The sequence below is a fragment of the Anguilla anguilla genome, chromosome 17, assembly GCF_013347855.1.
Source record: "Anguilla anguilla isolate fAngAng1 chromosome 17, fAngAng1.pri, whole genome shotgun sequence".
In the NCBI taxonomy this organism is placed as follows: Eukaryota; Metazoa; Chordata; class Actinopteri; order Anguilliformes; family Anguillidae; genus Anguilla; species Anguilla anguilla.
The window spans coordinates 9,048,828-9,074,396 of NC_049217.1; the positions used below are offsets into that span (position 1 = coordinate 9,048,828).

The 25,569-nt window shown below is 38.4% G+C and overlaps 1 protein-coding gene and 1 long non-coding RNA gene across 2 annotated transcripts; one reads left to right on the plus strand and one right to left on the minus strand.

The window, feature by feature from the left end:
• LOC118216282 lies at positions 1–25,372 on the minus strand. Its single transcript, XR_004762995.1, has 2 exons — positions 24,541–25,372; positions 1–5,930 (listed from the first exon to the last, which is right to left on the minus strand). It is a non-coding gene; the product is annotated as an uncharacterized LOC118216282 (long non-coding RNA).
• Positions 19,524–21,832, plus strand: LOC118216281 (interferon a3-like). Its single transcript, XM_035397367.1, has 5 exons — positions 19,524–19,652; positions 19,735–19,821; positions 21,108–21,257; positions 21,342–21,446; positions 21,755–21,832. The coding sequence occupies exons 1-5, from the start codon at positions 19,524–19,526 to the stop codon at positions 21,830–21,832; spliced, it is 549 nt and encodes a 182-aa protein (XP_035253258.1).
• Positions 25,373–25,569: the final 197 nt, after the last annotated feature.

A 25,569-nucleotide genomic window follows, 5' to 3' on the forward strand; every position in this document is an offset into this window, starting at 1 on the left:
TAATTTGCCAAAATGTTGTAGTTTAATTACATTCTAGATTTAATTTCTTATCAATAAAAAATAACAATTGAACACAATATATAAAAAAATTAGTCGTTTCTCGTGTACAGTTGCGGAAACAGCTGCGGAAACTGCGAGACGTCCCTTGAGACGCGCAGCCGTTGGTCCTGGGAGGTGTCCAAATGACGATGACTTCAAAAGTGAGTTCCTAAGTGTCGCGTTCATTTATCATACTGTCTGGTTTAACCTACCACTCCTCGAGCCCTAGAATGATTGGCTGGTGATATTATGGCATGCTTAAAAGGAGAGCTCTCCCTCAACGAGGGCTTAAATTTGAGGGCTCAAGTCAAGGGCGCGCCATATCAGTTTCTGGATTTAATTCCCATTTAAATCTGACTAGATTCAGACCCAAAAGAACAGGACATATATGATGCGTCCCCATCTCACTCTGTTCTAAGCTACTTTCCCCAGTTCATTCTAGTGCTATCCTTGTACCCAGATGAGACTGAGATCTCCCAACGGTTCATGGGCCATCCACAGTTCCTCTTACGCTGCGAGTTCCATGTTAGTGACCGTCTGGTTACGTAAAGAGTGTCGTCATTTAATTAAAAAATGAACGCAAATGCAGCACCTGCTTCTCGAAATTGCTTTCCTTCGCTACGTGAACAAGAAGGACACTTGATCAATGAAAATTCCATAGAAGAACACACACAAAAAAACTGTAAACTGCCTCAGATGCGCCTTGCATCTATTATAACGCTTAGAAGGGGAACTGAACCCGAAAACGGAATCCCTGTGGGTTATTCTTTCCAAACTAAGTTCACTTTAATTGCATTTTTGGGTTTATACTTTCACTTTTTTTACACAAGGATCTTTATAGTATAAAAGCCGCTGAAAGATATGAATTCGGGAGTCAAACCACACTGCTGGAAAATCAAGTACAACCTACTACAAAAAGGTAATCCATTTTTAAGAGTTTGATATTGTTCTTATTCATTACTCTTTTATCATGGGACAATATTTAAGTGTTCCATTATTCTTTTGGTACAGGTCACTCAACAAACTATGAACATGGCACTTGAGAGCACCGCCTGGTTGTGCGCCCTGTTCTGCATTTCACAGGTTTTAAGTGCGCCCATAAAATGCCAGCTGGACGGACACCTTATAAAGACGAGTTACAATCTTCTGAAAGACATGGTACATTTTTAAACATGCATTTTTCATGTCCTCTCTTAAACACGCAAACAACGAAATACCTACTGGTCATTATTTCCCCATGTTCTATTTTAGAGGGGCAATTTTCCGGAACAGTGCATCACGGAGAATGTCCGCGTACCTTTTCCACGGTCCGCTTTTGCGTCGAATGGAACCGCTGGGGTAAGAGCGCGCTCTCAAAACAGCAGCCTTCAACTGAGTCCGAGGGAACGCCGCATTTAAAACCATGAACACCTTGGTCTTCGATCATGATGATCCGTTTTTTTATTCCCTCACAGCAGAGCGACATCATTCGGACTGTCATTTATGAAACTCTGTACAGCATCAACTCTCTGTTTGAAAACGACGATTTCCCGACGGAGTGGGATAAAATCAAGTTGCGGGATTTTCAAACTGTCATCTACCGCCAGGTTCATAAAAGCACATGTGTAAGTAGCCTATGCCCTGAAATTTATTATGCATATTAGGTTCGTATTAGGCTATATTTGTCCGCTGTAGGCTGAAAAATGTTTGATCATTAAATAAATCGCGACTGAATTGCAAATTTTCCATGCTAAATAAAATATCTAGGTTAGATCCATTACATTACATTACAGGTATTTAGCAGACGCTCTTATCCAGAGCGACTTACACAACTTTTACATAGCATTGGTTGTATTTCATCATTGATGGTGAAACATAGGATCAAAAAACTGACTTTGTTCGGTGGGTCTTGGATGCCAATTTCAGGCGGGAGGAAGCAAGCCAGGGAGTGACGATTCTGACCCTTCTGACGTCTCTGCCAGAACAGCGACATTGAGAAATTATTTTGAGAGACTGGCATCGCTTTTACAAAAGAAGGTATGGTGAAAAAAATTAACACAGCACAAAATATCACACATTCAGCAAATATCTGACTTACTTTCCAATGAGTATGTTTTGCACAATATACACTAGGAAAGTTAAATGTTAGTTCAAGAGAAGAATTCTTCAAAATTCTTCCTCAAGTGGTCACATCAAAAAAAAATATGTGACTCAATCCAGTTAAATTTAAGTACATGAAGCGATTTATTTTTAAATGATGAACTAATTTGAGTCCAATCAAATTTTTAGATATGACCACTTGAAGAATTATAAAGTTAATCCAAAAATTTGTTCAGTGATATAAAAATATTTTAACGGTCTGTGTCTTCTCTCTCCTCAGAACTTATTTTGCGCGTGGGAAAAAGTGCGAGACGAACTTGTCCGCACCCTGGATTTCATCATTGAACACAATTCAGAGAGCTTGCTGTGGCCAAAAAGAATATGAGCTCTATTTATTTGCCATTGAAAGATCCCTGCAGTATTTATTTATTTATTTATTTATTTATTTACAAATGTTAAACCGATGTTTTCTTGTGTATTTATTTATTTATTCATTTACCAATTTACTGACATGTGAAATGTGTGACAGTGATTACCTTACAACTTAAACGTCACTCAAATAAATTGCTTTCCTTTCATTTTAATGAACTTGTTTTGTATTATTGTTACGGTGCACGGTTGACTGCATAGCGGAAAAAGTCTGCTCCTAAAAATAATATTTTAGGAGTGGCAGCAAATTTTGAAATGGTCTCTCATTTTTGCAAAAGTATAATCAGAATTTAAGCAACTCATAACGACATAGAAAAAAGATGTATACAAGAAGCTAAGTATGTGGGTATGTAATCTAGTTTGTGAAGTTTCATTAATATGAACAGTTCACAGGTGAAAAATGACACGTCACAATATTTCACTTGCCAATTGACGTGACATTTCATTGATAAGCGTGCACTCGCGAAGCTGTAGAATACGATGGCCATTTCATTTCAAATTCAGAGAATATTGGGGTAAACAATAGTGAACTCGTGTGGACTACCCGTTGTAATACCGTTAGAGTATCAATAAAATTATCATTATCACATAATTGCAAATTAATACATTTCGAGAGACTTTTCGAGAGATATTTAAAATCGTCTGATTAAGTTCCAAGTCGGTACATTCAAGTTTAAGACCGATTCATAGGCTCTTTTAAAAGTCGATTTTTCAAGATCGATGTTAGAAATACGTGCTTGTATCGTACGTGCATTTAGGCTTACATAGTTACAATTAACAATGACAAAAGAAATGAACACCCTCGTTCGAGATGATTCCTCTTATTGCACGAGACCAACAGCTCAAATTAACACGTCTGTACCATGGCGAACTCGAACGTCCACCTCTCCACAACTAACAAGCTACATTACGGAAGTAAGATAACCACAAGGGCTCAAAATTAACGCTGTCCCTCACTACCCGTAGTGATGGACAGCGAAGAGGGAGTAAACTTAGTACGTTTCCTTGAATCCAACATCCTAAGGAAGCAGTAACGCAAAACAATAACATAAAATTAATAATAATAATAATAATAATAATAATAATAATAATAAAAATCCAATTAAAAAAACGTGATTTTTACAAAAGACATTAAAACACGGCAACACATTACAACACGTCACGGGCATTTCCAGAACATGTACCTTACGAATCCAGAGTTTTGTCATCAAAAATTTAAGTCAAGTAAGCCCCACATAACTTAATGTGTTTGATATTTCCAGTTTCAGTTTCGATTTCCCTTTTGGATTCCAGTTTATAAATTCTACAATCCAGACATGAAGGGTAATAAAGGTGGCCGCATTCTGAATGAAAAAGCAGACTGTGCTTAACCCTTCCTTTTAAGTAAAAAAACTACAACAACAAAAAATTTAAACTGCAAGAAGATTTAAAGGGGCATGGGGAACAGTGATGAAAATGAAAGCATGATATGACAATCGATTCGCTTGGCATCAATTGATACATTTTTCAGCACCACAGTGAAGGCCAGCGCCAACTTACGACGTACCTTTGGAAGTGTCCCTTAAGGCAGCTGTTAAGGTATGGTCTGGGAAACACTCGTAAAAAAGTGGTTTGCCATTGAAAGGTATACCTTAGAAACCTTCGTAGAATGTTAAGGTACATCGAAACTCAGAAACGCAGCCCAGGATGGTAGATCTCCAGGAACAGGGTTGGGAAGTTGAAACCACCACCGCTCACAAACGAACGGCATTGGCAATGAGAAACAGTAGTCGCAAATCAAAGCTCAGCGAGAGGGACAGACAGACACTAGATAATACGGTTTCAAAAACTACCACAGAGCTGAAACACCTCTGCGACCCAATCTCGACAAAACAGTATATCATAAGCTTCGTAAAGCTAGCATTTTTGGCGGGGCCCCCTTTCAGAAACCACATGAATGGAAGGTTACTGCCCAAGGATGAATAATCCGCCATAAGGAGAACAAAACCTGGACCCCTGTGAAAAAAGGAACAGCCTATTTCAGATGAGCCACCCTTCACTGTTTTCCTGCACCTGCATGGGTTTATGTTTGGAGAAAGGCAAAGGGAAAGGGGCTCCATCAACCCGCAATGTCTGTTGCCAACTGTTAAAATGGTGGAGGATCTGCAATGGTATGGGTAGCTCTCACGGGAGCCATTGGGTGTGATGATTGCTCTGCACACACCTGTAATAGCCAAAGGAATATTAAAGCAATTTTACAAGACCAGGGGCACCCTACAGTACAATCGCAGTTCCCTCATGACGTCCCCATATTCCAAGATGATAACGCCCTCACACGCACTACTAAAGAAAAAATTCTGAAGATGATGCGTGGACATATACCTTATTAGCTACTTCATATTCATATATTGTTAAGTGTTTCCATAATTGTGTCCAACACCTTTATTGATCATTAACATTTGAGAAAAAATATGGATAAACTTGTACATTTTGTCAACAACTATTTTTGACAGAGATTAGCGGACACAAGTCAGCACATACATCTTGGGTACATGGACCATCTTGAAACTTCAGATCTATTTATTTGATCATGACATTAGACATTTGACCATTTGTACAAGCATGCCAACAGGCGAACCTACAGTTCGTGCAATAGAATTGTAAGTGCCATTTTTGCTGTTTATTCCGACTCAACGCAACGGCGGTACCGAGAAAAGGCATTAAAGACATTAAAATAGATGATTTTAATGTAGGCTATATTCTGGTAGCCTACGGTGTACATACGTTGCTGGCCAAATACGCATTGCATCTTTATCGGGCTACCAAATCGGTACAATACTGAACAAAGGATAGTTCTGTTAAATCGTACCAAGACTACCATCCCGGAAACACCAGCTGTCGGACGCCTCATGAGACGCACAGCCTTTGGTAGTCAAGTCATTTAGAGGTGTCCAAATGACGATGACTTCAAAAGTGAGTTCCTAAGTGTCGCGTTCAGTTATCATACTGTCTGGTTTAACCTACCACTCCTCGAGCCCTAGAATGATTGGCTGGTGATATTATGGCATGCTTAAAAGGAGAGCTCTCCCTCAACGAGGGCTTAAATTTGAGGGCTCAAGTCAAGGGCGCGCCATATCAGTTTCTGGATTTAATTCCCATTTAAATCTGACTAGATTCAGAGCCAAAAGAACAGGACATATATGATGCGTCCCCATCTCACTCTGTTCTAAGCTACTTTCCCCAGTTCATTCTAGTGCTATCCTTGTACCCTGATGAGACTGAGATCTCCCAACGGTTCATGGGCCATCCACTGTTCCTCTTACGCTGCGAGTTCCATGTTAGTGACTGTCTGGTTACGTAAAGAGTGTCGTCATTTAATTAAAAAATGAACGCAAATGCAGCACCTGCTTCTCGAAATTGCTTTCCTTCGCTACGTGAACAAGAAATACACTTGATCAATGAAAATTCCATAGAAGAACACACAAAAAAAAACTGTAAACTGCCTCAGATGCGCCTTGCATCTATTATAACGCTTAGAAGGGGAACTGAACCCGAAAACGGAATCCCTGTGGGTTATTCTTTCCAAAGTAAGTTCACTTTAATTGCATTTTTGGGTTTATACTTTCACTTTTTTTACACAAGGATCTTTATAGTATAAAAGCCGCTGAAAGATATGAATTCGGGAGTCAAACCACACTGCTGGAAAATCAAGTACAACCTACTACAAAAAGGTAATCCATTTTTAAGAGTTTGATATTGTTCTTATTCATTACTCTTTTATCATGGGACAATATTTCAGTGTTCCATTATTCTTTTGGTACAGGTCACTCAACAAACTATGAACATGGCACTTGAGAGCACCGCCTGGTTGTGCGCCCTGTTCTGCATTTCACAGGTTTTAAGTGCGCCCATAAAATGCCAGCTGGACGGACACCTTATAAAGACGAGTTACAATCTTCTGAAAGACATGGTACATTTTAAAACATGCATTTTTCATGTCCTCTCTTAAACACGCAAACAACGAAATACCTACTGGTCATTATTTCCCCATGTTCTATTTTAGAGGGGCAATTTTCCGGAACAGTGCATCACGGAGAATGTCCGCGTACCTTTTCCACGGTCCGCTTTTGCGTCGAATGGAACCGCTGGGGTAAGAGCGCGCTCTCAAAACAGCAGCCTTCAACTGAGTCCGAGGGAACGCCGCATTTAAAACCATGAACACCTTGGTCTTCGATCATGATGATCCGTTTTTTTATTCCCTCACAGCAGAGCGACATCATTCGGACTGTCATTTATGAAACTCTGTACAGCATCAACTCTCTGTTTGAAAACGACGATTTCCCGACGGAGTGGGATAAAATCAAGTTGCGGGATTTTCAAACTGTCATCTACCGCCAGGTTCATAAAAGCACATGTGTAAGTAGCCTATGCCCTGAAATTTATTATGCATATTAGGTTCGTATTAGGCTATATTTGTCCGTTGTAGACTGAAAAATGTTTGATCATTAAATAAATCGCGACTGAATTGCCAATTTTCCATGCTAAATAAAATATCTAGGTTAGATCCATTACATTACATTACAGGTATTTAGCAGACGCTCTTATACAGAGCGACTTACACAACTTTTACATAGCATTGGTTGTATTTCATCATTGATGGTGAAACATAGGATCAAAAAACTGATTTTGTTCGGTGGGTCTTGGATGCCAATTTCAGGCGGGAGGAAGCAAGCCAGGGAGTGACGATTCTGACCCCTCTGACGTCTCTGCCAGAACAGCGACATTGAGAAATTATTTTGAGAGACTGGCATCGCTTTTACAAAAGAAGGTATGGTGAAAAAAATTAACACAGCACAAAATATCACACATTCAGCAAATATCTGACTTACTTTCCAATGAGTATGTTTTGCACAATATACACTAGGAAAGTTAAATGTTAGTTCAAGAGAAGAATTCTTCAAAATTCTTCCTCAAGTGGTCACATCAAAAAAAAATATGTGACTCAATCCAGTTAAATTTAAGTACATGAAGCGATTTATTTTTAAATGATGAACTAATTTGAGTCCAATCAAATTTTTAGATATGACCACTTGAAGAATTATAAAGTTAATCCAAAAATTTGTTCAGTGATATAAAAATATTTTAACGGTCTGTGTCTTCTCTCTCCTCAGAACTTATTTTGCGCGTGGGAAAAAGTGCGAGACGAACTTGTCCGCACCCTGGATTTCATCATTGAACACAATTCAGAGAGCTTGCTGTGGCCAAAAAGAATATGAGCTCTATTTATTTGCCATTGAAAGATCCCTGCAGTATTTATTTATTTATTTATTTATTTATTTATTTATTTACAAATGTTAAACCGATGTTTTCTTGTGTATTTATTGATTTATTTATTTATTCATTTACCAATTTACTGACATGTGAAATGTGTGACAGTGATTACCTTACAACTTAAACGTCACTCAAATAAATTGCTTTCCTTTCATTTTAATGAACTTGTTTTGTATTATTGTTACGGTGCACGGTTGACTGCATAGCGGAAAAAGTCTGCTCCTAAAAATAATATTTTAGGAGTGGCAGCAAATTTTGAAATGGTCTCTCATTTTTGCAAAAGTATAATCAGAATTTAAGCAACTCATAACGACATAGAAAAAAGATGTATACAAGAAGCTAAGTATGTGGGTATGTAATCTAGTTTGTGAAGTTTCATTAATATGAACAGTTCACAGGTGAAAAATGACACGTCACAATATTTCACTTGCCAATTGACGTGACATTTCATGAGATAAGCGTGCACTCGCGAAGCTGTAGAATACGATGGCCATTTCATTTCAAATTCAGAGAATATTGGGGTAAACAGTAGTGAACTCGTGTGCACTACCCGTTGTAATACCGTTAGAGTATCAATAAAATTATCATTATCACATAATTGCAAATTAATACATTTCGAGAGACTTTTCGAGAGATATTTAAAATCGTCTGATTAAGTTCCAAGTCGGTACATTCAAGTTTAAGACCGATTCATAGGCTCTTTTAAAAGTCGATTTTTCAAGATCGATGTTAGAAATACGTGCTTGTATCGTACGTGCATTTAGGCTTACATAGTTACAATTAACAATGACAAAAGAAATGAACACCCTCGTTCGAGATGATTCCTCTTATTGCACGAGACCAACAGCTCAAATTAACACGTCTGTACCATGGCGAACTCGAACGTCCACCTCTCCACAACTAACAAGCTACATTACGGAAGTAAGATAACCACAAGGGCTCAAAATTAACGCTGTCCCTCACTACCTGTAGTGATGGACAGCGAAGAGGGAGTAAACTTAGTACGTTTCCTTGAATCCAACATCCTAAGGAAGCAGTAACGCAAAACAATAACATAAAATTAATAATAATAATAATAATAATAATAATAATAATAATAATAAAAATCCAATTAAAAAAACGTGATTTTTACAAAAGACATTAAAACACGGCAACACATTACAACACGTCACGGGCATTTCCAGAACATGTACCTTACGAATCCAGAGTTTTGTCATCAAAAATTTAAGTCAAGTAAGCCCCACATAACTTAATGTCTTTGATATTTCCAGTTTCAGTTTCGATTTCCCTTTTGGATTCCAGTTTATAAATTCTACAATCCAGACATGGAGGGGAATATAGACTGCATAAAGGGTAATAAAGGTGGCCGCATTCTGAATGAAAAAGCAGACTGTGCTTAACCCTCCCTTTTAAGTAAAAAAACAACAACAACAAAAAATTTAAACTGCAAGAAGATTTAAAGGGGCATGGGGAACAGTGATGAAAATGAAAGCATGATATGACAATCGATTCGCTTGGCATCAATTGATACATTTTTCAGCACCACAGTGAAGGCCAGCGCCAACTTACGACGTACCTTTGGAAGTGTCCCTTAAGGCAGCCGTTAAGGTATGGTCTGGGAAACACTCGTAAAAAAGTGGTTTGCCATTGAAAGGTATACCTTAGAAACCTTCGTAGAATGTTAAGGTACATCGAAACTCAGAAACGCAGCTCAGGATGGTAGATCTCCAGGAACAGGGTTGGGAAGTTGAAACCACCACCGCTCACAAACGAACGGCATTGGCAATGAGAAACAGTAGTCGCAAATCAAAGCTCAGCGAGAGGGACAGACAGACACTAGATAATACGGTTTCAAAAACTACCACAGAGCTGAAACACCTCTGCGACCCAATCTCGACAAAACAGTATATCATAAGCTTCGTAAAGCTAGCATTTTTGGCGGGGCCCCCTTTCAGAAACCACATGAATGGAAGGTTACTGCCCAAGGATGAATAATCCGCCATAAGGAGAACAAAACCTGGACCCCTGTGAAAAAAGGAACAGCCTATTTCAGATGAGCCACCCTTCACTGTTTTCCTGCACCTGCATGGGTTTATGTTTGGAGAAAGGCAAAGGGAAAGGGGCTCCATCAACCCGCAATGTCTGTTGCCAACTGTTAAAATGGTGGAGGATCTGCAATGGTATGGGTAGCTCTCACGGGAGCCATTGGGTGTGATGATTGCTCTGCACACACCTGTAATAGCCAAAGGAATATTAAAGCAATTTTACAAGACCAGGGGCACCCTACAGTACAATCGCAGTTCCCTCATGACGTCCCCATATTCCAAGATGATAACGCCCTCACACGCACTACTAAAGAAAAAATTCTGAAGATGATGCGTGGACATATACCTTATTAGCTACTTCATATTCATATATTGTTAAGTGTTTCCATAATTGTGTCCAACACCTTTATTGATCATTAACATTTGAGAAAAAATATGGATAAACTTGTACATTTTGTCAACAACTATTTTTGACAGAGATTAGCGGACACAAGTCAGCACATACATCTTGGGTACATGGACCATCTTGAAACTTCAGATCTATTTATTTGATCATGACATTAGACATTTGACCATTTGTACAAGCATGCTAACAGGCGAACCTACAGTTCGTGCAATAGAATTGTAAGTGCCATTTTTGCTGTTTATTCCGACTCAACGCAACGGCGGTACCGAGAAAAGGCATTAAAGACATTAAAATAGATTATTTTAATGTAGGCTATATTCTGGTAGCCTACGGTGTACATACGTTGCTGGCCAAATACGCATTGCATCTTTATCGGGCTACCAAATCGGTGCAATACTGAACAAAGGATAGTTCTGTTAAATCGTACCAAGACTACCATCCCGGAAACACCAGCTGTCGGACGCCTCATGAGACGCACAGCCTTTGGTAGTCAAGTCATTTAGAGGTGTCCAAATGACGATGACTTCAAAAGTGAGTTCCTAAGTGTCGCGTTCATTTATCATACTGTCTGGTTTAACCTACCACTCCTCGAGCCCTAGAATGATTGGCTGGTGATATTATGGCATGCTTAAAAGGAGAGCTCTCCCTCAACGAGGGCTTAAATTTGAGGGCTCAAGTCAAGGGCGCGCCATATCAGTTTCTGGATTTAATTCCCATTTAAATCTGACTAGATTCAGACCCAAAAGAACAGGACATATATGATGCGTCCCCATCTCACTCTGTTCTAAGCTACTTTCCCCAGTTCATTCTAGTGCTATCCTTGTACCCTGATGAGACTAAGATCTCCCAACGGTTCATGGGCCATCCACTGTTCCTCTTACGCTGCGAGTTCCATGTTAGTGACTGTCTGGTTACGTAAAGAGTGTCGTCATTTAATTAAAAAAATGAACGCAAATGCAGTACCTGCTTTTCGAAATTGCTTTCCTTCGCTACGTGAACAAGAAGGACACTTGATCAATGAAAATTCCATAGAAGAACACACACAAAAAAACTGTAAACTGCCTCAGATGCGCCTTGCATCTATTATAACGCTTAGAAGGCGAACTGAACCCGAAAACGGAATCCCTGTGGGTTATTCTTTCCAAACTTAGTTCACTTTAATTGCATTTTTGGGTTTATACTTTCACTTTTTTTACACAAGGATCTTTATAGTATAAAAGCCGCTGAAAGATATGAATTCGGGAGTCAAACCACACTGCTGGAAAATCAAGTACAACCTACTACAAAAAGGTAATCCATTTTTAAGCGTTTGATATTGTTCTTATTCATTACTCTTTTATCATGGGACAATATTTCAGTGTTCCATTATTCTTTTGGTACAGGTCACTCAACAAACTATGAACATGGCACTTGAGAGCACCGCCTGGTTGTGCGCCCTGTTCTGCATTTCACAGGTTTTAAGTGCGCCCATAAAATGCCAGCTGGATGGACACCTTATAAAGACGAGTTACAATCTTCTGAAAGACATGGTACATTTTAAAACATGCATTTTTCATGTCCTCTCCTAAACACGCAAAGAAAGAAATACTTATTGGTCATTATTTCCCCATGTTCTATATTAGGGGGGAAATTTCCCGCAACAGTGCATCAAGGAGAATGTCCTCGTACCTTTTCCAAGGTCCGCTTTTGCGTCGAATGGAACCGCTGGGGTAAGAGCGCGCTCTCAAAACTGCAGCCTTCACCTGAGTCCGAGGGAACGCCGTATTTAAAACAATGAACACCTTGTTCTTCGATCATGATGATCCGTTTTTTTATTCTCTCACAGCAGAGCAACATCATTCGGACTGTCATTTATGAAACTCTGTACAGCATCAACTCTCTGTTTGAAAACGACGATTTCCCGACGGAGTGGGATGAAATCAAGTTGCAGGATTTTCAAAATATCATCTACCGCCAGGCTGAGAAAAGCAAATGTGTAAGTAGTTTAAGCCCTGAAATGTAATATGCATATTCGGTGCGTATTGGGCTACATTGTCTGCTGCAGGCTGAAAAATGTTTGATCATTAAATACATCGCGAATGAATTGCCCATTTTCCATGCTAAATAAAATATCTAGGTTAGATCCATGGTGGTATTTCATGATTGATGGTGAAACATAGAATTTAAAAAACTGATTTTGTTCGGTGGGTCTTGGATGCCAATTTCAGGCGGGAGGAAGCACGTCAGGGAGTGACGATTCTGACCCCTCTGGCCTCTCTGCCAGAACAGCGACATTGAGAAATTATTTTGAGAGACTGGCATCGGTTTTACAAGAGAAGGTATGGTGAAAAAAATTAATAAACACAACACAAAATGTCACACATTCAGCAAATATCTGACTTAATTTCCAATGAGTATGTTTTGCACAATATACACTAGGAAAGTGAAACGTTAGTTCAACCTAAGAATTCTTCAAAATTCTTCAAGTCGTCACATCTAAAAAAATATATGTGACTCAACCCAGTTAAATTAAATTACATGAAGCGATTTATTTTAATATGATGAACTTAGTTGAGTCCAATTGAATTTTTAGACATGACCACTTGAGGAATTATAAAGTTAATTCAAAGTTTCGCTTTTTTTCAGTGATACAAAACGATTAAACGGTCTGTGTCTTCTCTCTCCTCAGAACCTTTTTTGCGCGTGGGAAATTGTGCGAAAGGAACTTGTCCGCACCCTGGATTTCATCATTGAACACAATTCAGACAGCTTGCTGTGGCCAAAAAGAATATGAGCTATATTTATTTGCCACTGAAAGACCCCTGCAGTATTTATTTATTTATTTATTTATTTATTTACAAATGTTAAACCGATGTTTTCTTGTGTATTTATTTATTTATTTATTTATAACAATGTTAAACAGATATTTTCTTATGTATTTATTTACCTATTTATTGAATTGAATACGTGATATTGATTCACCTTACAACTTAAACTTTCCTCACTTAAATAAATAGCATATCTTTCATTTCACTGAACTTGTGTTTTTAATTATTGTCACGGTGTTCGGTTGACTGAATACCGGAAAAAGGTCATGCTTGTATGGTATGCAATAAGCCATTTCAGGAGCGGCAGCAAAGTTTGAAATTGCGCCTAATATTTTCAATAGCATAATCACATAATGTAAACAACTCATAATCAGGGGCCTACAAAAAAGATGTATAGCCTACAAGCAGCTAAGTTTGTTGATACAATCTAGTTCGTGAAGTTTCAGCGCTATGCACAGTTCACAGAAAAAAAAGACACGTGTCACTATTTCAACGTGAACTCGTATCAATGAAATTATAATTTTCATATAATTGCAAATTAAGAAATTTCGAGACATTTAAATTGGTGGGATTAAGTTCCTTGTCGGTTCATTCAAATTTAGGACTGTTTCCTAGGCTCTTTTAAATGCCAATTTTCAAGATCTATGTCACATAGCCTACGTGCTTGCACTGTACATGCATTATGCTTACACAGTTACAATTAACAACGATAAAAGAAAAGACCCTAATTTGAGATAAATTATGTTACTGCATGAGGACAACAGCTCAAATTAACAGGGCTGCGTTTCCGAGTTTCGATGTACCTTAACGTTTTACGAAGGTTCTTAAGGTATACCTTTCAAAGGGAACCCGCTTTTTTAGGAGTGTTTCCCGGACTATACCTTAAGGCAACTGTTAAGGGACACCTCAACGGTACATCATAAGTTGGAGCTGGCCTTCACTGTGGTGCTGAAAAGTTTATCAATCGATGCCAAGCGAATCGATTGTCTCACTTGTAAAGGCTTGTGAATGACGTTTTAATATAACAAGTGTTGTCATAATCATTTTACATCAATCTAATATTGCAGAAGAGGAAGCTATGCCTACTAGAGATCATCTGCTAATCTCTTTAAGAGTCAGTTAAGACGAGACCTTGTGATAGTTTCAATAAATATGTACATATAGGCTACAAAGGATAAAATAAAAAGCATCAATCGGGACATATAAGCCATAGTCTGGGACTTCGTGGAAGCCCAGGGAAAAGGATATAGGCTACATATGGGTGAATTATTTTGGATTACCGGAGCGCAGCGCTAAGGGACAGTTTACGAGTGCCTCAGACCACCCTTTTAAAAGTATACCTTAATTAAGGTATACCTTAGCTAAGGAGACGCTGGGAAACAGCTCGAGACCTAACGGAAGAGCTTAAGGGATACCTTACGACGCACGTAGCGCTAAGGAGACTCTGGGAAACGCAGCCATGAGCTCTATTTATTTGCCATTGAAAGATCCCTGCAGTATTTATTTATTTATTTATTTATTTATATTTACATGGTAAAATGTAATTGAAAAAGTTGATGTTTTCCTATTGTAAATGTGACCGAAATGAATACCAAAATATATAATTATATTTAAAAAAATGTTGAAGTTTTTCCCTTTCTGAAGACAACTGACAACAACAGGAAATGATTGTGAATAATTAATTGACTGTCCTTCATAAATCATGTCTAAACAATACATTTTTCTTGCACAAGTCTATTTATACACACTAAAATAAGGGAATAAGAAACGACATAAAGGGTCAAATATATATATATATATATATATATATATATATATATATATACATATATATATTAGAGCCCGACCATGCCTGATTTTTGGGTCCGATGCCGATCCCGATTTTGGAGAGTCCTAGCCCACCGATTACCGATGTTTTGACCGATATTTTGTCAAAAAGTGCAACATTTTCAAATCAATTTGAAAAACTTATATTTTATTAAAGTTTCTATATTTAAGAACATTTAACTTATAAGCAAACAAATAAAAATAAAAATAAACACACAAATAACTTTTTAGATAAAAAATGTAAAAGATGATATAAAAATTAATTATATATATATATATATATTAACACCATCTTTAAGTGTGTGAAATCAAAATAACTCCACACCTTACTCCTTTCTTTTCCAGCCATCTATAAAAAATGAATTTTAAAAAATCAGTTTTCCAGTTTCAAACATGTCTTTTTATGAATATTATTATTGTTGTTATTAATTTGTTATTATTATTTCTTAGTATCTATTCCCAGTAAACTAATTATATTTTCTTATTTTGTCCCTACTACATGATCTCAAAGAGTAAGACTTCATCTAGCGAGCTTCCCTGTCCATAAGAATTCGGTGGTGAAAATAACTACAATGCGCTCTAACGCGTGACTAGATGACACACTCGCTCGCAATAACGCATTAGCTATTGACACAGCCTTATTATTTCTTATATATTCTCAGTAAGTTAAATGAATTATATTTTCTTATTTTATTTCTACTACATGATCTCAAAGAGTAAGACATTATCTAGCGGAGCTAATGAGTGAATCAAGTGTAACGTTAGATTAAATTAAATTGACTGGATGAAATACGTGAAAAAAACTACAATTCGCTTTCATGCAGGTTACCCGCGCTAACTGTTGGTTGATTCACTTCTCCAGCAGCAATCCTTCTCTCATGTTATCACGACAAAGCTAGATAACATGACTTAAAATGATCCACGTTAGAAGTGTTTTATCAGCGTTTTTACTGTCTGGTTAGCTTGCTACGATGACGCGTGACTAGATGACACACTCGCTTGCAATAACGCGTTGGCTATTGACACCATATAGTAGCTAATAGCATTATCTCAGATAAAAGAACAAATGTGTGATGCATTCAATCACCATTTTATTTTGGCTGGTTATTTATTTGAGAATACAGCGATGTCCTCTGGAAATGTAGATCCTACGCTGCATATGTGCTCACTGCCACTTCATAAAGGCTTGCTAGGCAGCTAGTTTGCTAAAGTGAACCAAATATGTTAGCTAGCTCGCTCGCTTGATAGTGATGATTGATAAACATAGTGGTCGTATAAACGCATTTCATTAAAAACTTTCACTAAATATACATACGTTTATTGCGGCAATCGAATCTGTGCAGACAAGTCTTGCAGTGGAGAATACTGGATGAGGCACGAGTGACAAACATCTTATTACAGAAGTAGCGCGTCAGCTGCTGCAGTTCACACTTGTATTAGAGCTCCCTCTACTGGATAACTGCACCCGTTAATGCAAATATCTAATCAGCCAATCACGTGGCAGCAACTAAATGCATTTAGGCATGCAGACATGGTCAAGACGATCTGCTGAAGTTCAAACCAAGCATCAGAATGGGGAAGCAAGGTGATTTAAGTGACTTTGAACATGGCATGGTCGTTGGTGCCAGACGGGCTGGTTTGAGTATTTGAGAAACTGCTGATCTACTGGGATTTTCACGCACAACCATCTCTAGGGTTTACAGAGAATGGTCCGAAAAAGAGAAAATATCCAGTGAACGGAAGTTCTCTGGGCGAAAATGCCTTGTTGATGGCAGAGGTCAGAGGAGAATGGCCAGACTGGTTCGAGCTGATAGAAAGGCAACAGTAAGTCAAATAACCACTCGTTACAACCGAGGTATGCAGAAGAACATCTCTGAACACACAACACGTCAAACCTTGAAGCAGATGGGCTATAGCAGCAGAAGACCACACCGGGTGCCACTCCTGTCACCTAATGAAGTGGCCGGTAAGTGTATATATATATATATACACATATGATTCATCATCGTTTGTAAGCCTATAATTGGTTAACAGAGTTAAAAGATATAATTTTTTCACTATAATAATAGAGAACGGATATGGGATCTAAAAATTGGCTATTTTAGGAAAAAGTTACATGATGTCCAAAGTTTCATTGGCAAAACTGGCCTCAGGCCTTGGGATAGACAGAAATCACAGACTGTGCACTGATCCACATGCAGTTTTATGATTATTTAACTTAGGGAGAGGGAGCGCACTGCTGAGTTTCATTCAGATTTGCTTAAATGATAAATTATGCCGCCTGCTTGTTGGTCAGTAATGCTAAATATATTTTATAAGTAAATTAGAATCAACTAAGCCTGAATAACGGCGTAAACGCAACCAATCTGTATATGCTAAAGAGTTTTTTTTTCATTATTTTTTGTGCGTATGCAAACCATGAAATCGGCAGAATGTCTTTAGATAGTATCTCTCTCCTGTTTCATATGACCTGCAAATGAAAAATTCCCTGAATGTAAAACAATATTATGCTCTTAGTTTTAATAAATAAAAAGTATTTCCTTAAAGAATCATCGCCATAGTCTCACAATTTCTTCATAAAATTAAAGGCCAACAATCTTTGACCTCCTGCCACCATTCCCCCTCCCCTTTAGGTTATTTTTGTTTAAACACGCTCTATTAACCTGTGGACTGAACGTTTGCCATTCTGGTAATCTCATAGCGCATCATACTCGGTATTAATTTAATTAATATTAATTTAATTATCATTTGGTAAATTAGCCAATGTGCCTCCACCTCCATCTAGACTACCTCAGTGCTGCTACTGGTTATTGGGAAATAGACTCACTATGAGTGCCTTGCAATTGGAGTTTTGAGCCACTGAACGCCTAATAGCGCAAACATTCCATTTATGATACAAGCACAAATATAAAATATGCACTTGAGGTGGACTTCATTGGGTTCCGTCGATTGATTTTCAATCGTTTTCCCTTTGGGGTAATCCAGCACATCCATTCTGCCCTTTGATTTAATCGGCCGCTCCGGGGATAATCCAGCAGATTGGATTACAGTACCTGCAAAAGTGCACGAGGAATGTTGTATTTAAACAGAGTGGTCAATGGCATAAAAAACTCGAATGCAGTCATTCAGGGCCACAACCATCCCCGGGCCAACTAATTCATGTTTTTGCATGGAGCAGTTTACGGCTATTACAACATCCTAGTTTGAGGCCATCAGAACCCTAGAACCCTAACGGCTCTGTGTTAATATTTCAACTGCCTTATTATTAGTTTGCCTTATTCGTAGCCTGAAATACCTACCTGACAACCAGCTCCAGGGGAGCACTGGGTACCATGCAAGTTTGCCATGCAAATAATAATAGTAATTTTATCACTCGCCTAATAGCCTAATTTTGGGGAACTGGCTACATCGGGTGGTGTTGCGTATTTCTTGAATCAATCGTTGTATCGTTCATCAGAGAAAATGACAGAAGTCAGATGACCAACAATCAATTTAAGTGGAGGTTATCCGCCTCCGCAATGCTTAGCCTAGCAGCCAGTTGCGCTCATTGCCCATCGTCTTAAAACTAATAAACTATATTTAGTTTTAAGACGATGGAAAATATGAATCAGATATACAGAAATGTGACTTGTAAACTGTGTCGGAATCGCCGCGTAACATACGCACAGAAAAAAAGATAGCGGCAGTTGATACCAAAGAAGTGTAATTACTTTCCTCCCATCTGCCCGAAACCTGTGGTCTACGGGTTACCACAATATTTCATAACCACATGCTACCAGAATTAAATCCAACATGGTTAGCCTGCCACTTAATTAAACTTTACCTTAGAATACTCAGAATATATTGTGCATGTGACACAAAATGAAAGTAATTTCCCGATGGGGAAAAACATTGAAAAACATTTTATTCTTCAAGACGCGTCCATTTCCTTTTACATACACCATCTGACCGCATTTTAGACTTTAGTTTTTTTTTTTTAGACTACGCTTACGTTTAATCCTCTTCCGAAAAATGACTATAGGTAATGTTTTGATGAACGTGTAAATGCGATGTTCATATTAATTACATTTGAGGATTTATAGAAGCCCCGGCGCGTTAAGTTTTTCGACATCGGGTTTAACATCCAAAATGTAATATTATTCCACAGAACTGGTTCTTAAAAATAAACAAACAATAAATGTGTCAATGCATGTATTCATCCACACGAGAACATTTTGCTTCTATTTCCCCATTTAAATGGTCATACTTTCTAGACTTTGAGAGAGAATAAACTTTGTCCTGTTCATACATATTTGCAACACAGTGAACCTTACATGATACAGCCACTGTAAGAGCCTTATTCCTCTCCCCTGATCCTTCTAGACCTGTTCGCAGCGTTCAACACGATCAACCGCAAACTACTCATCTCCACTTCGGCTGAGATGGGCATTTCTGCTTTTTGGTTAACAAAAAACCCCAAAGAGCTCAATAAATACGTTCACAAGCAGCACAAGGCACCAGTTTCAGCAAAACGAACAATCACATTTGATTGCTCCCCGTGATCTACTATACTGAACACAACTACTCATTTAATTACTGAAAATGTGCACGCTGAAGTTCTGGAGCATCTGCGCGTTTCTCCTCCTCTCGGACCACTCCTTCTCCATGAAATGCAAGCAACATATACTGAGGGACCGGAATGCACAGTGCATACGGCTTCTGACTGACATGGTGAGAACAATTTAACATGCTTTTCTCTTCTTGGTCTACTCTGAGCTTTTCTGTGCCTATAACTGCCATAATTCTCTTACAGGGCGGCGATTTTCCAGTCAAGTGCCTGAAAGAAAATGTCAAACTCATGTTTCCAGAGGGTGTTTATGACATCACGAGCGAATCTCAGGTAGTTTGGCAATCTTAGTAAATACCAAAATAACTGTACATGCAAAATATGTGAATATTCTGATGTGAAAGTGAGATAAGGGCCGCTTATAGCTAAATCTAGGGGGATTTTCAAAAGCCCCTCCTGAACAAGAGTCTGATTTAAGAATATACCAATGTTAATTAACAACTTTTTTTTTTTTTTTACCTCTGTGAGTATAGGACTGTAGGTTGAAACTAAATGTGGCACAGCTAGGAGGCGGGTCTCTCAGTTTGGGCTTTAATAAATTTGCTCTTTGAACCTGACATACCCTATTAAGAGTCTTTTCCACCAGTGTTGCCTTCTAGCCTGCTGGTAAATTTTTCACAAAGACCTTCGGCCTGAGTTTCGCACACCTCATCTGAGTCACATATACGTCTAAACCTTAAAAGTTGGCTGAAAGGAAAACTATTTTAAAGGGCCGGAGGGTGATAGCTACTGTGATATAAAAAAGTATTACAATCCGTTTTCTTATTATATACCTCAGTGTGCAATCCGCTGCCTTCTTTCTTAAGTAAAACATCCAAAAAATAAATACATTGATTATCATAACTCAAAGTACATTTAATGGACTATTTCCTGGTATTCAAATACTCATGAAACTCTTTTAAAAGAGTAGTAAACCCTTCCAAATGAAAAATAAGTGATCAATATATTTGCAGTATGTTTTGATATATCGAGAGAAAAGTCACTGGAGTAAATGAAATAAATCTTAAATTTACCCATGAAAAATTGGCGTAATTAGGGGCCACAGACGTTCAGGATTCTTGCACGTGATTGGCCCTATTATGTACTACGTCATCTAACCTGTTGCTCCAGGTGAACGATAATTGATTGATGTAATCCAGTTTGCTACTTTTGACACGCTGAAGGGCGCTTTGCCCGAAAAATTTCGTGCAAATAAAAGATTTTTAAAAATATTTTATGGACAGGCACCCAAGTTCACATATGATTGAGCTGAGTGCGTTTCTCTTCCTTGATTTCCTAATATTCTGATGTAAGCATCGATCCAATTAACATTTATCCATTGAGGTACAAATAAACACAAGTACAATTTGTTTTATTCACGCTGTTTAGCGCGTTAAAAGTTGTGATGACACAATTCGCCAAGAGGTTTAAGCTAGCAAGCATATTTAGCTGTATTTCAGCACGGACAATTTTTTTTATCAAGGCCGTATATTTTGAAAAAGCGAGAACAATTACACAGTTGTCGAAAGGGTTTATTTAATGTTATCTGTTTTTACACACATCCATCTTTCGTTTTCTAGGATCATGATATTGCAGCAGTAGCATATGATGCCTTGAGAGACGTGGTCAAGATCTTCAACAATAGCCTGGTTTCCACATCTTGGGATCCTGAAAAACTTGGTCTCTTTAAACATAAATTGTCTCTTCAAATTGAAAACTTGGAGCAGTGTGTAAGTATGCGATACTTACAATCTTGTTATATAGGCTACACATCCTATACGTGTGCATTTATTTATTTTCTTTGGCTTAAAAAGGTTCGAGGTGAGATGACCTTCTCCGGTGATGGAAGTTTTCCCTCAGAAGATAATGGGAGGCTGAAGTCCTACTTTGAAAGGCTGACTACGTTTTTAAAAGAAAAGGTAAACAACAATGTCCAGCCTAACAACACACACACATTGAACAGTCAGCTGCAGTATCCTAGAAATTTGGCATGTTTCACATGTATTCCATAGTGTTAATCTTTGTTCGAAGCTTCACTCCAGTCTGTTGACGTTTTTCTCCAGTATTGTAATTATGAACACACACACACACACACCGTAGAATTATACTAATAACTGGCTGTACGCAATACTATTTTATTTTCATTTAAATACTTTCATGAAAACGATACTCAGTGAAGCATAATTCTTGAAGACTTACTAGCGTATTTTCATGTAATGTTTTCTAGGGGCAGAGCGCTTGCGCATGGGAGGTTGTGAGGAAAGAAGTTTCTTACAGCTTGAAGAAGCTCCAAGAGTTTTTATAAAGAAAAATGAAACAGTGAAACTACACACCGGGGAACCATTGAGTGATCCACTGAAAACAGCACTGTAACCTGTGCAAAATTTGTCCACAGAAACCTTTACTTGATTGTTTATTTATATGAGTATTAATATTTTTATTTATTGTTATTTATTTCTGACTGAATAAAATGGCCATATGTTGGAGATTTCATTGTCTGTTCCCTGTGTTGACTACATTCACTATATTACTTACAATACTTGGCATAAATCACTAAGACCACACCCATATAATCAACTACAAGTCATGATTTCCCCTCTGACTTGTCCATTACTGCTGTCCACTGACCTTAAGGCCAATGAGGCTAAGGACACAGATACAGTATGAGGTAACTGTACCCCTCCCAAATTAGCCGTTTCTAGTGCAGACTAGAGAAGTTCCGGAACAGTACGGTTTTACTTGTAGAATTAATATTTCAATCTGAATATTCACTTGGTGGATCTGCTTTGCATATAAATTATGAAAAATTTTTCATACATTGGGTTTCTGCAAAATATTTTAAACTAATGTACACTGAACAAAAATACAAATGCAACGCTTACCAATTTCGAAGATTTTATTGAGTTCAAAGGTAATGAACGTAAATCAGTCAACTGAAATAGATTAATTAGGCACTTATCTATTGATTTCATGTGATTGGGGATAGACATGCAATTGTTAGTCACAGATTCCCCAAAAAAGAAGATACCATGAAATGAACAGAATACCAATCAGTACCTTGTGTGACCACCATTTGCCTCATGCAACACAACACATCTCCTTCACATTGAATTGATCAAATTGTTGATTATAGCCTGTGGAATATTGTCCCACTGCTCTTCAATAGCTGTACGAAGTTATTGGATATTGGTGGGAACTGGAACATGCTGTCATATGCACTGATCCAGAGCATCCCAAATATGCTCAATGGGTGACATGTCTGGTGAGTATACAGGCCGTGGAAGAACTGGGAGAATATGGAAGTGGCCATCGAAGGTGAGCTCTTGCCCACTCACGTTAATTGTGACGCCAAACTGCAGACAAATCAAGACCCCGGTGAGGATGTCGAGCACGCAGATGAGCTTCCCTGAGGCGATTTCAGTTTGTGCAGAAATTCCATGGTTGTGTAAACCAACTGTTTCATCAGCTGTCCGTGTGGCTGGCCTCAGACGATCCCGCAGGTGAAGAAGTCGGATGTGGCGGTCCTGGGCTGGCGTGAATACACGTGGTCTGCGGTTGTGAGGCCTGTTGGACGAACTTACAATATCTGTGAAACGACGCTGGAGGCGGCTTATGGTGGAGAAATGAACACACATTACTCTGGCAACAGCTCTAACGGACATTCCTGCAGTCAGCATGCCAATTGCATGATCTCTTAACTCTTGGGGCATCTGTGACATGGTGCTGAACAACAAAAAACTCAACATTTTAGGGTGGCCTTATATTGACCCCATTATAAGGAACACCTGTGTAGTGATCATGGCTTTTAATCAGCATCTTGATATGCCACACCTGTGCAGGAGATGGATTTTCTTGACAAAGGAGAAATGCTAGCTAACAGTGATATAAACAAATCTGTGGGCAAAATTTTAGAAAAAGAAGATCTTTGTGCACATAGAATAAATCTTTGAGGTATTACTTAAATGCATTAAAAATGGCTGCAAAAATAAGTGTTGCATTTATATTTTTGTTCAGTGTACATTTTATGCATATACAGTATCCTCCACAATGATTTACACCGTTGAGAAAGATCAAAAAATATTACAAAACATAATGAAAGTACAGAGGTGTATTTCAACACGATCTAATTTAAATATTCTACTTTAAGGATTCACTGAAATCAACTAAAAGTATACTTTTGTCATATCATTAATTTACAAAAAATGTCACAGTTTGAACTTACTGGAAGAGGAAACCATGGTTTTGGGCAAAATGATTTGGTACCTACTAGAGAATTTACAGAGCTTAATAAAAGCCCCAGTACACCCCATGACATCAAATCAAGGATCACCCACCATATTTCAGCGCAGGTGCCCATTGGAAGGAAGACACAAGAAGTGATGTAATTTGCCAAAATGTTGTAGTTTAATTACATTCTAGATTTAATTTCTTATCAATAAAAAATAACAATTGAACACAATATATAAAAAAATTAATCGTTTCTCGTGTACAGTTGCGGAAACAGCTGCGGAAACTGCGAGACGTCCCTTGAGACGCGCAGCCGTTGGTCCTGGGAGGTGTCCAAATGACGATGACTTCAAAAGTGAGTTCCTAAGTGTCGCGTTCATTTATCATACTGTCTGGTTTAACCTACCACTCCTCGAGCCCTAGAATGATTGGCTGGTGATATTATGGCATGCTTAAAAGGAGAGCTCTCCCTCAACGAGGGCTTAAATTTGAGGGCTCAAGTCAAGGGCGCGCCATATCAGTTTCTGGATTTAATTCCCATTTAAATCTGACTAGATTCAGACCCAAAAGAACAGGACATATATGATGCGTCCCCATCTCACTCTGTTCTAAGCTACTTTCCCCAGTTCATTCTAGTGCTATCCTTGTACCCTGATGAGACTGAGATCTCCCAACGGTTCATGGGCCATCCACTGTTCCTCTTACGCTGCGAGTTCCATGTTAGTGACTGTCTGGTTACGTAAAGAGTGTCGTCATTTAATTAAAAAATGAACGCAAATGCAGCACCTGCTTCTCGAAATTCTCAAAAAAACTGTAAACTGCCTCAGATGCGCCTTGCATCTATTATAACGCTTAGAAGGGGAACTGAACCCGAAAACGGAATCCCTGTGGGTTATTCTTTCCAAACTAAGTTCACTTTAATTGCATTTTTGGGTTTATACTTTCACTTTTTTTACACAAGGATCTTTATAGTATAAAAGCCGCTGAAAGATATGAATTCGGGAGTCAAACCACACTGCTGGAAAATCAAGTACAACCTACTACAAAAAGGTAATCCATTTTTAAGAGTTTGATATTGTTCTTATTCATTACTCTTTTATCATGGGACAATATTTAAGTGTTCCATTATTCTTTTGGTACAGGTCACTCAACAAACTATGAACATGGCACTTGAGAGCACCGCCTGGTTGTGCGCCCTGTTCTGCATTTCACAGGTTTTAAGTGCGCCCATAAAATGCCAGCTGGACGGACACCTTATAAAGACGAGTTACAATCTTCTGAAAGACATGGTACATTTTTAAACATGCATTTTTCATGTCCTCTCTTAAACACGCAAACAACGAAATACCTACTGGTCATTATTTCCCCATGTTCTATTTTAGAGGGGCAATTTTCCGGAACAGTGCATCACGGAGAATGTCCGCGTACCTTTTCCACGGTCCGCTTTTGCGTCGAATGGAACCGCTGGGGTAAGAGCGCGCTCTCAAAACAGCAGCCTTCAACTGAGTCCGAGGGAACGCCGCATTTAAAACCATGAACACCTTGGTCTTCGATCATGATGATCCGTTTTTTTATTCCCTCACAGCAGAGCGACATCATTCGGACTGTCATTTATGAAACTCTGTGCAGCATCAACTCTCTGTTTGAAAACGACGATTTCCCGACGGAGTGGGATAAAATCAAGTTGCGGGATTTTCAAACTGTCATCTACCGCCAGGTTCATAAAAGCACATGTGTAAGTAGCCTATGCCCTGAAATTTATTATGCATATTAGGTTCGTATTAGGCTATATTTGTCCGCTGTAGGCTGAAAAAT